General features: G+C 30.6%; 2 protein-coding genes across 3 annotated transcripts in view; both read right to left on the bottom strand.

The window, feature by feature from the left end:
• Positions 1-17,474, bottom strand: part of Wnt5 (Wnt oncogene analog 5) — an 83,266-nt gene that overhangs the window by 45,113 nt on the left and 20,679 nt on the right. The window lies entirely within an intron of this gene.
• On the bottom strand, positions 7,901-9,664 carry Iyd (Iodotyrosine deiodinase). Its single transcript, XM_070639623.1, has 2 exons — positions 9,176-9,664; positions 7,901-8,820 (listed from the first exon to the last, which is right to left on the bottom strand). The coding sequence occupies exons 1-2, from the start codon at positions 9,607-9,609 to the stop codon at positions 8,376-8,378; spliced, it is 879 nt and encodes a 292-aa protein (XP_070495724.1). The 5' UTR covers positions 9,610-9,664; the 3' UTR covers positions 7,901-8,375.

Raw genomic sequence — 17,474 nt, 5'->3', positions numbered from 1 at the left:
AGAGAAAAAAATTGTATAAATTCATGCAGAGCACAGATTGTCGAGATGATTTCCGAATGGGGAGAGTGAGAGAGAGAGAAATGTGCAACAAGTTAATTTAATTTTTTTTTCTTCCTCTGCTCTTTTCGATATAGTTTATGTACATTTTGTGATCTTTGTGACTTGTCGCTTTGGATATATTTTCGCATATTGAAATATCAAATATGTGAGTGATTGCAATTTGCCTCATTGTTTTGATTGAATTTGAATGCTTTATAGAGTGAGAGATTTTTGTTAAATATTCACGAAAATGAATTGATTTTGCATGATTTTTCTTTTTTGGGAATTTAAAAGAATTTATATTGAACATTTTGTTTGAATTTAAATGGGAATTTGGAAGTATTTTGTAAATTCTTTGAAGTTATTTCTGTTGATTTTAAGTCAAGTTTGTGACTCGATTGTATTTTATTGATTTTTGAAAAAATGATGGCAACAATATCAGAATTTCCAGAAAAATCCGTTAAAATTGTAGAAATTTAAACTAAGTTCAGTTAAAATTGTAGAAATTCAAAATGAGTTCTCAGAATTTTACAAAAGTTACCGTTAAAATTGTAAAAATTCAAATTGAGTTTTCAAAATTTTACAAAATTGTAAAATTTGAATTGCCGAACAAATGACTCCTCGAATAATTCAAATTAAATTGTAACGGGTAATCAAAATTTTACACAAAAACTTGATAAATTCACCAATATCACCAGAAAGAGCATGACTGGTTCCCAAAACAACTTCCAAAAACCTATTCATGTAGATAATTTCTGTCCAAATTTTAATGTCATCCAAACAAACAGCAAATTACCGTCCCAACATCTCAAATTTAACCCGAATCAATGGTCCAAAACACCAAACTACCAACTAAAGTCATGCATGAATAATTCATTAATTCACCTAACATCACAAGTTATCATATCAAATTAAAATCAAAGTGATAAATGTCATACAAATTTGTTGCGATTTGTTAGAGATTAGTTTTGCACAAAAAGCGACAAGTTGTCTCATAGGAGAGGATGAACGTCAAACAGGAGAGCAACAAGAACACACAAACAAAAGAGAAATAATTTGTTCATGAATAAATGAATGGTGAAAGAATGGCACAAAATACAGTCACTCTCGTACCATTCTGAATGAATAAAATATATTTATATATTTTTAGCCAATATTCTCATGATTTTTTCATAAGCTCTTATGATATGAATAGTTTAAGATGGTGCTTTATGGTGTCAGGTTGATATCATCTCGGAAAAATTTCATCCTAATTGATTCTCTGCTATTTTGTAATGCCTCATTTATGTTAATTTATTTTTATGGACATTTCTCGCTGCTCTTTCTTCTTCTCACTTTAGTTTTTTGGGTTTAAAATGAATCTTTTTAGCATGTCTTTTGGTGCGAAATTGCTTGTTATGAATTAATATTCCTTTGACTTAATTTCAAATTGTGTCAAACTACATTTTAACGACATTCAAAAATTCAAATTTGTCGGCTTTTAAATATTCAATTTAACGGCTTTCATAAATTCAGACTTTAACGGCTTTCAAAAATTCAAAATTTTAACTGCTTTCAAAAATTCAAATGAAACAGCTTTCAATGATTTAAATGTTAACAGTTTTCAAAAATTCAAATTTTAACTAACATTTTGAAACAGTTATAACTCAATTCAAATTCAAAACAACCGTTACAACTCAAAATTTCACAAAAAGCATCTTAAATGCGCTTTAACAGACCAAAACACTCCAACTTATTGTCCATTTCATCTCCAATTGAATCATCTTTCGTGAGAGTGTATTTCTCATCGTCTTTTCTTCTGCATAGCAAATAAATTAAATTTGGTAAATAAGAGAAGAATAAAAAAAAAAGATTCCACATGATATGGTTGATGATATTTGCATGAGAATGTCTCTAATTCAATTTAATGGCGTTTTGTGCTCCTTTGTTCATTGTATTATGCTGTTTGTTTGGAATAAAATATGAGAAGATTTATAATTTATTAATGATGATGAATTTGTTTGCATGCATTTATTTCTGTGCTGCAATTGAGGAAGAAATGAAAGACGATTCTTTGTGTGGCTGCATTTCACGGCATCCACGGGGCGTCGTTAAACTAGTTTTCGCTTTCAGTAGGCAAAAAATTATAATCAGGCAAAAGCAAAATGCAAAAGAAGCGGAATTTTTATTCATAATGTCATTTCAAAATGCTATATGTGGAACTTAATAGACTCGTTCTCTTCTCTCACTATATTACCACTGCTGTTGAAGTAGCATTCAATTGTGGCATTGTAAATACTTTTTTTTCCGCGCACCGCTTAATGGATTTTTATGCGATCCGCATGAATGATCTTTTTTACCATTTTAATGTCTATGTGCATTTCGGGCAGCAAATGCAGCACATATTTTTGTGTATTGAAAATAGCTCTGTTTTAAATTTATTTTGAACATATAGAAAGTTTTTTTTTTTAATAAATAGATTTCAAAAGTGCGGAAATGAATGAGGAACTTAAACAATGGAGAGAATTTTTTTTCCTTCTTTTTGTGGACTTAATCTTTGGGAATGCAAACTTTCTTACTCTGTCTTTAGATGTAATTATGATATTTTTCTTTGCAAATTACTATTTCAAGTATAAAATTGTTCTCTTTTGAGTTCGAGAAGCACTTTTGTAGTTTTTTACGGTTTCTTGTTCTGCACAGAGATAATTCTGCAAGATTAAATAGGATTTGCTTTGTTAAGTTGATAATTTCTTTTTCAATTATAATGAAAATTGTTTTGCAAATTTGTAAAGAAATGAGCTTGTGGTTTTGTGAAGGAATAAAAGTCAAGGGGTGTGAAACTAAGCATAAGTTGAGCACCGTTGCATTTGTTAAGTGCTTCTAAAAATCCGTGGCAATCTAGTGTGTCGTTACGCTCTTTAGGTGTCTTTCAAAAAGTTTGAGAAACACTGGACTGATCACTTCTACCCCGGGACGTCGCGTGACCCTGGAGCCTTGAATTATCCCGAGGCGTCGTATAACCCTGGATATTGTATTACCTCCGGTCGTCGGATGTACACCGCCAAGAGAGGCAATAGAGGCAAGAGAGGCAAGAGAGGCAAGAGAGGCAAGAGAGGCAAGAGAGGCCCCGGTACACCATTACAACCTGATCCTTAAGTCTACAGAAACTGAGCAACTGTGGGCAACTGTGAGCAACTGTGGTTTCAACACCTTTTAGCAACAAAACCTATAAACTCACCAAAATCTTCAAGTTCAATGACTCAAAATCCACATCAAGTCACCAACCACAAAAAATGTTCCTTAATAAAATTTTTAAACAATCGTCCCAAAACCACCATAGCTTCCAAAGTTTTTCAAATGATTCTGCAACTACATTTTTTTGATTATCTCGTCCATGTACTTCATTTTCAGATAAACATCAACATTAAATTCAACTGCTGTTCTTAAACCACAAAAGTGCACTTATTGTTGAATGTCTTTCAACTTTACTTGCTGACTTCCTTTTCATTTTGTTAGACATCTAATGTAAGTTAATAAATTAATTTTCTTCATCTTATTTTTAAGTCGCTATGCGAGTAATTTATCAAGCTTCTGACTCGCCTTGATCATCTTTTATCAGAATAAATAGGTGAGTATGTAATTTTTTTTAATTCAATGAAAATAAAGCAAAATAAATGAGTTGACATTATTAATTCTGAGCTTATGCATCGTGCGAAGAATGAAAATTGCAATGTTGAACGCTTTTGTGAGCTTGAGTGCTTCATTTATCATTAGGATGCTCTCTCTCGGGGCGTTGCAATATGTAGAAAATGTATTTAATGTCATAACTTTTGTTTTGCAATGTTTATTATGGAATTGGAGACAAAAGAGGATTTTAAGGTAAATTGGAAGTTGATCCTTTGTTAAGGAGAAATTCGAAGGGTTTTGGGGTCAATTTAGATTTGAAATCTTGGAAATGCTTCTCATTATTATGAATTAAGGTTATAAGTATCAATTCATACTTGAGGGTGAGCCAACAGTCACGATTAGCTAGATTGGTGTTCAAATACTTAATTTTCAATTCGCATCATGTTCTAATGGCTCAAAATACCTTTCATGACCTTAACTCATCACTCTTGCCTTACAAATCTCAGAAATCCACCAAGTCTATTGGCGCACCCTCCATATAACCTCACTAAGAAAATTAAATCTTAAAGAAAATTAACGGATGATACTTATTAATGCCAATATCACTCGAATCGTTTAAATCTCTTGAAAAATACTGAACTTTAAGTACAAAATAATAATAATGATTAGTGCTTAAATGTGATGAAATTACAATAATCAATACATGCGAGATTATTGCCTCAACTGTAATTTTATTCAATAAAAACTTGTAAGAATAATAAGAGTAAATAAAACAAAATGCATCACCAATGGACTTGAGAAAAAAGGAGAGCTAAAATTACATGTATTTATCAATTTTTAATGCTCATGATGGGCGTAAGAGGGCAAGTTGCAATTCATCTACATTAATTGCATTACATTACATTGAGAATTCATTAAATCATACTCCCCGTTTAATTTATATACGTACATTTACAATTTCATGCACAATCTCATATCTACACTGTGTGTCGACTGCTGATGGAGAAAAGAAAAGCAGCAGAAAAAAATGAATTTTTCTTCTTTTCTTTTTTGGAATAAATAAAGGAGAGAAAAATGGTTTCTGTGGAAAATGTTGGGGAGATTGAGGCTGGAGCGCATTTTTTCAAGACCTATAGAGCTTTGTGAGTAAAGATTTTGATGTTTTTGGAGTGAATTTATTGAAATTTGAGTTAGATTTTCGTGATTTACTGAAATTTCATGATCAACGAACTTTTGAAATTCAAATAAAAGATGCGAAAATTTGTACGGTTTTGAAAGAGATGCGAAAAATTGTAAGGTTTTAAATAATTTTTCGTGAAAAAGCAGCTGATTTATTGAACTTTTCAGCTAAATTAGACTGAAAAAGAACTCATAAGTTACAATTTGTTTAATAAAGTGTTTAAAAGTCCATCAGAAGTGAAATTTAAGTGGTTTAAATACAAAATGAACAAAAAATCTTCATCTTTATTTCAAAATCATCAGAACACAACGTTTTTCAATATTTGGAAGCTCTCTCGTTCAATTATAGACTTAGCAAGGTAAACAAGAGCAAAGTAAGTACAAACATCACATCGCAATTCTAAAATATCTAAGTCCAGTAGCCAAATAAACAACCTTCAAGCCATAATTTCATACGAAACTATGCTAAAAACCAGAAATACATTTTTGTTAAAGAGGAAATTAAAACGTAAATATCATTCAGTGGCGTCGACATTAATTACAAAATACTCCATCTCTCTCACCCAATTCATATTAAATAATTTTTTTTTGTGAATTAAACATGAAATAAAAAAGAGTTACTTCTTATTTTCATGTTTCGATTCTCTCAGAGAGATTTTGCATAACATGACGATGATGATGATGTTGATATAGGTAAAGAACTAACTAAGAGGCAATGAAGTAAGAGAAATAAATAAGAAGAATGGAATTAAGAATGAAAAAAAAAAAGCCACAAAAAGTAACAAGAATTCTTTATTTTTATTTTCACTAAGAGGTATCACGAAACAAGTTTTTTTACAATATAAATAAAGAAACAGCAACAGAAGAGTGCTTCTCAAATACCACAGAAATGAGAGATTAAAAATTGAATATTTCCAAAGTCAGCCAGAAAGAATGTTTTTTTTCTGCTGCTTCTTCTTCTTCTTAATCCACTACATTTTAGTCATGGGCAATGCCTTACTTTCAGTTTCAACGTGATTTTGCATGAAAATTCTCTCGCGTAACACCTCAGCTGCCTCAAAACTCATGAATTATTCTAATGACATTTAAAAAGTAAAGTAATTGGATTCTCTTTAATGTCTCCTCAATATGTTCTTCTTGTTCCCTTACATCACGCATATACAAAACAAATAAATTTGTATTATGTAAGTTGGTGTCGTTTTTGCATGAGGAAAGAAATTTGTGAATTTTAAAGTATTTACATGAAGAAGTGGGAGAGACAAAAATTTCTTTTGATACTAATGATGATGACATTTTTGGAAGAAGTAGTGTCAGTTCCTAATTTGAATACTGACTTTGTTGTTTCATGGGAATATTTGAATGGAATTTGGTATAAAGCAGAAGTTGACCTGATAGGAATTAGATGACATGTTGAGCTTATAGGATCATCCGTATCCACTTCCTCATACATCTGTTTGATCCAAAAGTCAATCATCCAGTTAATCTCTCCGTTACCCAATCACTGGACATCAAAAGAACAAAATCTCATTTTATGAAGCTACAGTTCCAAGAAATCATTCAAATATCCTCAACTTTAACCTTTCAATCCACCAACACATCTCAAATCCCTCTTGAATCAGCATAAAGGTAGATGAATAAAAATCCCAAAATAATTTTCTTACTCATCCTCAGAAAACCCAATTCCCAAAAATAAACCACAAACCTCATTAAAAGCTTAGTCAAGTCAATCGACTTTTTTTTACTACCGAATTTAAAGAGCTCATCTAATGTACATGTTCATGCTGATTGGAGGTATGAATAATCAATAGCGAACATCCATCTGTCTTTTTGATGTTAGCTCCGCAAAAGTAAATTTCATTTTGTCACGCGAATTGCGAATTGTTAAATATTAACCTACGTGATCATGCATGCATGTGAATTAATTTCTGCAAAGATTTGCTTGTTAAGTGATCTAATAGTTTAAAGATGTCATGATATTGCTAGTGCTAAGTAGCTTTGGGATTTTCACTTTCTATGGAAGCTTATTTAGTGTTTGGCGTAGCTGAGGATATGACTGGAAATTGAATAGAGCAGATGACTCACACCTGAATGTAAAATTCCAATTCTATTGCATAACAACTAAGCTTACTTCCATAAATTTCACCGGCTATGTAAACATGCTTCTGTTTATTGAATTAGCCCATAAATTTCACTATAAATTTCCTAGAAATCCACTAATAACATTCCCACGAAATCAAGTAAGCTCTGATTACTCGTCATTGACAAATAATTGATAAGATAACAGCAAATTTACATGCAGAAATCCGCGAGTCTATAGACATTTCAATACACAGATAAGAACCGATTGTGATTAATATTTTGGCTACTCCAAAGCAATTTAGATGTGTGCCATAGAGTTCAAAATAAAGCACACGCATTTGAATGTTTTTGTTTTTGATTAAATTTGACATGAAAAATAACTCAAAAATTTTTGTTTTGTAAACAAAGATGATTGATTGTGGATTAATACTTAGGTGTTCATAGACTCGATGATATGTTGTTGGTATGCTGGATATTGAAATTGGATTGAGGATTTGCTAGGATTCTAGAATGAGTGGTATGAAATAGGACACAGTGAACAACATGTATGCCGGGGCACAGTACATTGGCTTCCAACCAAGACGTGGCTCAAAGCGGATGTATCCTCAACTTTTTGACAGAAAGTCGACTTATTCACTTCGAGTTGACTTCATGCTGTAGTTTAAGATTCTTTCTGCATCTTCCAAGATGTACATTTGTGTATTCTGCAAAAGCCAGTCCCAGAACCCCTGACAATCCACTTCACAACATTTAATCTCCTCAAATTGCACTCTTACAAATAAGAATCTCATCTGACTTAATCTACAGCATCAAAAAGTTCACTTAAAACAAGACAAAAGAGTCCATTATGAATATTACATCCACTAAACTCCCAATAATCCCTTTTAATACAACTCACAACAGCCTTACATTCCATTTCAATTCATATCAAAAGAAGACAAGAAGTGAAAAGAATTTAAATTTTAATCATTCATGAAAGGAAATTTAAACAACCTCATCACCATCATCATCAGCACACAATAAAAAAAAAGAATCTCTTCTCTTTCTCGTTCTTCCTTTTTCTTCTTCCAGCACTGGATTCTCTCGTGTATGAAATTATCAAAAAAAAGATCAAAATGAAGTAAGAATCTCATCTCATCTCACTATATTATGTGAATTTGATGACAGAAAGGGGCACGAGAAGGGAATAAAGGAAGTCTCATAAGATTTTGATATTTTTTTGTGTGCATGCTTAATAAACTTTTTTATTTCACTGACAAGTTAATAAGAAGTTGATCTTATACAGACTGCGTTTTTTGGCTCATGGGCACTCGAACTCAATTAAAAGTATATGAAGAAGGAATAAGAGAAGGCATACAATAAAATAAAGTGGGGAGAGAGTCTTTAAATTTTTGATAATGTTGTTGTACAGGAATGAACTAAATTTTTAATGAAATTATTGTGATTAAAAATTAAAATGATAATTTTAAGCATTAATAAACTTCCATAATGTCTTCAATGCTCTTTCGTTGTAAACTGGGAACGACACAATTGTCTGTGGGATATCCAACAGGTAACAGAACTAACAATTTCTCATTAACTGGTCGATTTAATAAAGTTCTTAGTGCTGGTCCGCAATTTAGTGGCGTTGTAGTAAGAGATGATAAGCCTGCTGCTTGTAGTGCACACAATAATATTCCAACAGATATAGCACATGAAATTTCATTATAATAATGTGTCTTCCTTCCGCCATCTGAACGAGTTCCATAAACTTGCTTAAACACTAAAATTATGTACGGTGCTTCAGTTAAATACTCTTTAATATATGTCGTGCGCAAAGGGCTTAAATCTGTTGTCCATTGTTTACTCATACGCTGAGTGTAATTTGTATATTCTTCGGACTCGACAATCTCACGAATTTGGGCTTTCATCTCGTCACTGTTGATGAGGATTGGAAGAGAAATTTTAAATTTATTGTGGATTAATGATTATTGTATTTTGGCAAAGGAATTGATCGGAAGGAACTGTTAATGTAGGAAAAGTAGCTTAGGAGACGTGGGTTCAAATCCCCATATAAGCAGAACACATCTTGAAGTCTCAACTGAGATTGTTAAGAAGAAAAGAGTTCGAATCTTAATACAATGAAACTTTAATTGCTCAATATTCAGCATAACATTCATTAATCTTAATGAATTTGCTAAAATATTGCAGCTTAAGTCATTTGATTTCCGCATTCTCCATGTCAATTGCTACACAATAACCAAAAATAAATTAAAAATCTATTAATAATAACCTTTTAACAACACAAAAAGTCCAAGGTTCCGTATGAGCACCACTTGGTGACGTTCCAGCAGCATGTATGCACTTCCTAATAATTTCCATATCAACTGGCTTGTTACTAAACATCCTGATACTTCTTCGGTCATTCATGAGGTTATAGAACTCATCAACACCGCCTGATAATTTCACTTGCACACCTCCGTACGGAATCATTTCAATCTCTTCAAGTGCTGGCGTTAAATCGTCTTCATTCTCACCATGATCATCATGATCTAGTCTATAATCTCTTGCAATCATTTCGTCATCATTATTTCGCTTATTTGAATTTTTATTCTCGTCTTTATCTTCCTTCCTTGTAAGTTGCACAATAAAATATCCAATTGTCATGAACAGAACAAGAAATTCCCAATGTTGAAGTAGAAATGATTTTTGTATTATTTCCAACATGATTTGTACAAATTTTGTATGACTGTTTGAATTGTCAGAATGATACTGATTTACTTCCACTTAATTTTAAGCTTGACTGTTCATTTTCATCACATTTTGTGAGAACTGTGCTCTAACAGAGAGCAACGAGAGAATTGAGACATGAAATTTAAATGATTTGTGAATTGTTTCTGTTAAATAAATCGAGTTCAAGGTTCTATATAGGGGAAAGAAAAGACAAAATCATGAAATTGAGTAGCTAGTTTAATTAGCTGAGACATTTATCGCATAAGTTGTAGAAATTTTTTTTTTTATCGCTTTATTACTTGTTAAAAATCGCTAAGTCACTAGGTTATTATGCTCGGAGAGACAAGACTTTTAATTTATTTTCCTTCTGTTGTGCCTGTGTCTTTATTGTTGAACTGTATTTAAATGTTATAAATTTTTTTAGCAGTAATTTGTCAACTATATGCGAATTGTGATGACTTGAAGCTTGTTGGAATTTTATTATCGCTGCTGTAGACTTAAGATTTTGTTGTGATTTACATTATTGTCTTGCGAAATTGATAGTAAAATGTTGAAATATCGTGCTGGGAGCATATTGAGGGCAATTCAGTGTAGTTTAGTTTATTCAGCACATTAAGACTGATTTAGTGCAATTGCCTGTAGTTGAACTTATTCAACATTATCAAAAGTATTCAGCATTGTCCAGGAATTCAGCTTATTTATTGCAGTTAAGCGTAATTCAGCATGGTCAGGTTATTCAGCACAATTCAGCATATTTAACACAATTCAGAGTATTCAGCAGACTTGCTTAATTCAGTGGAATTCAGTATAATTAACGCAATTAAGCTTGGTTAGAATTATTCAGCACAATTCAACTGAATTCCGCAAAACATTACCAAAGTAATGACTTAATCTTCAATATTCCGCGTATGCAGCACTCACATACATTATTACATAAGAAAGAAATTCTTGTTTCATTATACTTCACTGACTTAATGCACATCAACTCATCTTGTCAGTTTCCATAAAATTTACTCCCAATATCAACATCAAACAACAAACCCATATCAAGACATATCAAGTTCTCTCAGCATATCATAAGTAATTATATTACTTTATATTAATTATTTAAAATTCACTTATATGCATCATACATGCTTACCACAAAAACCGCACAAAACTACAAAAGAAATGAAAACAAACAGAATTTTACAGCCATGAATATGAATTTTCATATGACAAAGTTAATCTATGAACGAATAGAGGAAGAAAGAATAACAAAAGAAGAAATTTACTTTTCTTTCATCTCACTATGTGCATGTCGTATGTAATTAATTTTGCGGCTTTAATACTTTTTTTTCTTGAAATTGATTTACCACATTGTTGTTTTTAATTTTAATATTTGCTTATGTCTAGCTGGAGATTAATATTGTAATTCCTAGTTATGATGTTTTTTGTTGATTAATTTTGTAAATAAATTCGACTTTTGGATGTTTTAGACGCTTTTAAGGTGCATTTTGATTACAAATTATGAAAAATTGTTCAAAATTTCACTAAAGACAATTTTTGAAAAATAACGGTTTTGTAAAATTCAAAGTTTGTCAAAATCTAACAATATTCTTATATTTTTCGAAAATAACGGTTTTGTAAAATTCAAATTTTGATTGAATTGTTAAAAAAACTACTAATTTTTGAATAAGTTTTGACAGTTATTTTTTTAAAAATTTTTTGACCGTTATTTCGTCTACTTAGAAGTGATTATTTAGTCACCCAAAAAATACACCAACTTCTCAATCCCTGTCTGCAAAATCTACAGCAGCCCAGTCATCATGTCAATCTGTTCATTCAACCTACTTCCTCACCCAAAAATCAGCACCAAAAAATGATTAAATTGATTGATTTACAGTACTCGTATGACAGATGTGCGTTGATTTGTTAATCGATCTTTTCTTTCATCAACAATTTAATTAGCTCACTGTCTGATGCTCTTGTACCTCCTCAAGTGAAATTTAATTTAATTAAAATTTGATCACGATGTTATGAGTAATTGAGCCGATGTTTTTTTCTTCCTTTTCTTCATTTTTTTTCGCTGTAATTGTGAAAGTAATTGGAAGCCGGCAAATTCCATTCTGTTTTACAGGAATCGGTGACTAACTTTCACAAAGGCAAGGAGAGATATTGTGTGTATGGGAAATAAGGAAATAGTTTGTGATGTATTTTGGATTTTATTAGAAAGTAATTAATATATGTACATTAATTACGATTAGATCGCGGGTTCAGCTACTCAGTCATATCAATTTTCAATGATATTATCGTTAGATATGCTTGAATTCTGAGCTATGAAGCAGATCCGAAGCTGCAAAAAATGATAAATTTCATCAATATTCTTTTTGTCGCATATTTTTGTGTGAATCTAAACCAGATTCATAGTTTGTTTCAGTCGATGGATTTGAGATTTCTAAATGGGGGCAATACAGTTGTGATGTCTATGGTCTGTATGTCTATGTTCTGTAGTTTTATGAAATTCTAAATCACAAAGTCTTGATCCAGATATTGAAGTTTACTGAAAGTTTGCTAAAATCGACTAAAAATATGAATAACATTTTTTTCTGCTAACTCTTGTGAAGTATAACATTTCATAAAAGTCTCAACCAGCTACTAACGAACTAAAGCGATCTCAATTCTTGATTCAGAGAATTTTGAAGAAATTGAGTGACGCTGGGTAAGATTAAACTGATTAAGGATGGTCTATGACAGAAAATTAGACAGGGTGAGCCAACAGTCACATGAGACTTCTAAATTCAGAATTTAGAACAAGAGGTGAATGAATAATCAGAGAGTCACGGTCTAAATAATCAAATATTCAATTAACAGACGTCATTGACAGAAATCCACAAAAGGCCAAGCCCATTCGCAAAAAAAGCTATTTTTTGATGCCAAACCACAAAAATATGCAAAATATTTCAATCAAAAAAAGTTGAAATTTCATTCAAGATTTATGAAATAGAATCAGCGGCAAAATCTTTCTCATTCAGCCATTCAGTCTGTAATCTGAAACTTAAATGATCAACGGTTTTATGGCACAATTTAGAATTATTATCATACCCAGTTCCCAGTTCTTCGCATGCATTTACCAACTACATGTTGAGATAAAGTAAATTATTAGCAGATTATTTTGTTGTTTCTTATTTTCTAATTGAGTATGTTTGCACAGTGCATATATATAGATTTATTTTCATGGGTGGTGTTCCACATAGTTTCTAATCTCCTTTGCATAATTTCATAAGATAAGTCTGAAAGAATGTTTTATTTAGTAGTAGCCAGGTAACATCTGGCAAGCCTAGTCTCGAATAATTTATGTACGGCATTTATTGTATCATGTATGATAACCTGCAGATTGATAAAATGCATTCAACAAGATCTTTCACAATAACCAGAAATTGCACACAAACTGCCGATGCAAATGAAATGACTGAGACAAAAAGAAAAGAAAACGAGATTTAAGTAAAGTAAATAAATATATTGGAGAATTAAGATTGCAATCGAATATGTGAATGGGAATGAAAGAGCTGGAAAAAAACGTAACGAAAGATAAAGTTTAGCGCACTTTTGTGAGATATAAGGCAATTATAAGGTGTGGTTCTTGGGTGTCTATTTAATAGATCTTTCTGATAATTTGCCAATGTTTATTTTTATTAAGATTTAGAATTCAAAAAAAAGTTCAAAATTTGAAATTCAAATTTCAAAAAGTCGTTTAAAATTCAAAATCTGAAAAGACGTTAATGATTTAAAATTTAAAAAGCCGTTGGGAATTTTAAAATACAGAAAACTGATTTAAATTCTAAAATCGAGCAACCTTTGATAATTCAGAATCTACAATTCTCAAAATGTCAATATTCAAAATCCCAAAAACCGTTAAAAATTCAAATTTCAAAAAGAAGTTAAAGATTCAAATCCAAAAAATCAGTTATTTCATTCATTAAATTTTCATACATTAATCAGATCAACTGCGCTCCAATCCACCTGTATTGATGTAAAAAATTGATCCAAAAAAAGAATCTTTAAATATTTCCTCTGCTTTGCCTCGCGAGTGCTGAACGAAAAAAAAGAAAGATTATGTTTTTCCTGCATATTCACAAAATTACTTCTGCCTTTATGCACACACAAAAAAAAGAAGAAGTCTATATAATAAACAGAAATAAACGCTTGATCCAATTTATATTTTTTCTCTCTCAGTTTTCAGCTCGTTGCGATGATCTTATTTTGGTTGTAATGTTTTGTAAAATATGAATATGCGATGGGATTAATATAAATATTATGACACATCTTTTAATATGAAAGAAAATTTCCTTTTAAATAATTTCAGTTCCTTTATATTTTAAAACATTAAATGAAATTGGATATTTATATGTAAATTAATGCATAAAATTTAATTAAAATGATAACTCAATTAACTTTTACTTTGTAGCTAGCTTACTGGATATGTATGAGATCGTAATGGACATCAATTGACTTAATTTTTTTGCATTTTGGCTATAAAGTTTTGGGGATTATATTAATAAACAATTTATTTATCGGACTTTTCAAGTCTACGGATATATTTCAAGGTATCATAAATTTTTAAGGTAAATTGACCCTTATTGGACTATTTAAAGTTTTTTGAAAGTTAATTTCATATTTTGTTGACAAAAGTTTGCGTTCATTTTGATATGGTCTGAATTTTTAACAATTACTTGGAATTCAAATTATTAACGGCTTTCAAAAATTTGAATTTTAATCGATTTTAAGACACAAAAATTTGTAACGTTTTTCAAAATTTTGAATTTTGAATCAAATTAAAAAATTTAAATTTTGAATTGAATTGAATTGAATTTTGAATTTTCAATTAATCCATTGAGCAATGGCGTACTGATTCACAGTGCAGAACAGCAACTCATCATTCATATCAATTTATTTGAATCAAATCTTGACAGATAATATAGAAATTAAAAAAAATTCAAATAAAAACAATAAATTGCAAACTTAAATCTCCAATTCCGACAATAAATCAGATCCAAAAGATTAATTTTCCAATCAAACTTATGCCAATCTCAGCACAAAAAACAATACAAAAAGCAAAAGTTCAATTACTCAAATCCAATTTAACAAAAAAAAAAGTCAATTTTCATAATTCAAACATTTTTCTCATCAGAATTTGTACAATAAAATTTGAAGCATTGGCAAATAAATTTGAAATTGAAGATAATCATCAATCCATAAAAAACAGTACAAACATTGAGATTATTGATTCAAAAAACGACCAATTTCCATTTTCAATTTTCATAATTAAATTGATCAAATAAAATCGGATGCGGCATGTTGATTTAGTGGAGCATCCTGCATTAAATATACACATTTATGCTATAAATAATTCCATGTTTTTCCATTGATGTGAAATATTTATGTGGTTTGATCTGTTGATATAATTTGCCAGTATTATGCATTAAAATTTCATTTCTTTAACCATACTAAAATACATATATCGAGTAATTTGTGCGTTTTCGGTGTGTGTGGTCCGAAACTCTTATATTTCATTCGCTTATTTTTTTAATTAATTCGAAACAATCTGCATGTGCATTTTATTGCTGATTACTGGCACGGCGCGGTCATATAAAATATACTCATTGCATCGATCAGTTTAATATTGGAAGACGGAGTACGGCAACAGAATGAAAGAGAAAATGGAGTTGTGTACATGAAATTTGATAGCTTTAAGTTTTGAGACGCATTTGCGCATTTAACCGAAATATTGAATTTGAATTTTAACGGTTATTCAAAATTTGAAATCAAATTTCATTGAAAAGTTTGTTAAGTTTTGAATTCAGAAATAACGATCGTTTGAAATTTGAATTCTAAACAAATTATCGTTTGAATTTTAAAATAACTGCCATTTCGAGTTGATTTTGAATGAATGTCGTTAGGAATTCAAAAATAACGGCAATTTTGAATTTGAATTGAATAAAAAATTCAAAAATAAATTTTAACTGTCATTTTAAGTAATTTTGCAACAAACTTCCAATAAGTAGTCAGTCAAGCAACAAGTAAACCACCCAACAATCCATACAAAGCAGTCAACTCAATTTTCCCCATTTAAATGCTCTGAAACAGCAACATTTAAATTATAATGCAAGCCATACTCGTGTATGGAATCGAAAATGTAATCGAAATGAGATTCAGTCAACAATTCGGTAAGTGAATGAGGTAGTGAAAGGTCATGGTTCTTATCCATTCTCGACATTTTTCAATGACTCAATTACAGGCCAATTTTAAAAAATATTATTAATTCATTTTAAGCCATTCTAAACGTGATTCTTTTTCATCATGCATAATATTAAGTACAGCCAGATGCTCATGCCGATTATAATTATATTTTTTGTATCTTAATGCTCACAATGAGCTTTAATGATTATTTAAAAGAATTTAATTAATGTAATTAGTTGAAAATTGTCCATGTATTGATGTTGTTAAATATCTTATTCATTTATAAAGGTAGGCATTTAATGTCTTGCGACTATAAATGCTATAAACGTCGTTAAACTTTTTAATATCTCAGTTATATTCATATTCATTTAAAAATAATAAAAAAATAGAAGATAATAAGTTTAACTTTATTATTACTTGCATGATATTCATGTACATGGTGGGTATAATAAGATAGACTCCTATGGATCACGGTTTGATTACCTACTTCAATTTTATAGGAGCAAAAATTTAATTGAATGCGATTTTATTCGTTGTTTTTATTTGTTTTGATACTTTAAAATTGAGAGGTTGTTTGGTAATGATGATGAAATTAAGCTGAGCATGAGTCGGTACACTTTTGGGTGGGATGGTCAGGGGTAAAGAGCGACTCCTGACTATTGTTATTTTTCAAAATTATTTTGACTGTTATTTTTTCAATTTTTTTTTATCGTTAATTTTTCAAAATTTTTTTGACCGTTATTTTTATCAAGCACATTTTGATCAATTTTGCTGCTTGTCGTACTCCTGAATCGACTGTGGGTGCCACACAAATCAATCATCAACCTCCAAATTAAAACCCTTTCTTATTCAACCATTTGAAGTCTCAATTACAAATTTGTCATTAGCACTTTTACATTTTAAACACATTTACACAAAACAGGCAAACATGCCGAGCCAATCACGCAATAAATATCAATTTCATAGGCAGGGAAAATTCCACAACAACAGCAACAACAACTAGTGAATTAAATGTTTTTTTCTGCGTAATTTAATTTACAATGTTTTACTTCTATTACAATCCGTAGGCTATAAAATGTCAGAGAAATCATAAAAAGTAACAAGAAGATCCTTAAGTTAATAATTTTTTATTTAGCCTAAAGTCAGTTAACGTTATAAATGTCTAAATGAATTATATTCTCATATTCACAGTAATTAATTGACTTTCAATGCCTGACATACGCTTAAGAATAGGAAGAGAAGCAAAAAATAATCAATTTATGATCCAATAATGAGATCCATCTCAATCGTTCCACTTTCACAGAGCATTAAGCATTGATTTATTTTTCTCTTCTCATCTATATCGACATCAATTCGATCATTACAGTTCATTTGAGACAGAGCTGAAAAGCTTAATCTTTGGCAGTTACATTAGGCATATAGTTCAGTCGATGAAAGCTCATTGATGAGGAAAGAGCAGACGGAACATAAATTTACATAGGATATGATAATGTGAGCGATAATGGAATTGACTGGGTGTGCCAATCGGTAATTGGAGGTGCTTGTCAATAGTTGTGTGGCTGTTCTTAACGAATGTTGTACCTTAAAAACGGAGCTGATTTTGATGAAGTTTCATTGTATTCTTATTAATACTCTTGATA

This window comes from Chironomus tepperi, unplaced genomic scaffold (genome assembly GCF_022539635.2).
Source record: "Chironomus tepperi strain 1889 unplaced genomic scaffold, CSIRO-AGI_Ctep_v1 contig_196, whole genome shotgun sequence".
NCBI lineage: Eukaryota > Metazoa > Arthropoda > Insecta > Diptera > Chironomidae > Chironomus > Chironomus tepperi.
The sequence above is the reverse complement of the archived record's forward strand: the minus strand, read 5'-3'. Positions and strand labels throughout refer to the sequence as shown.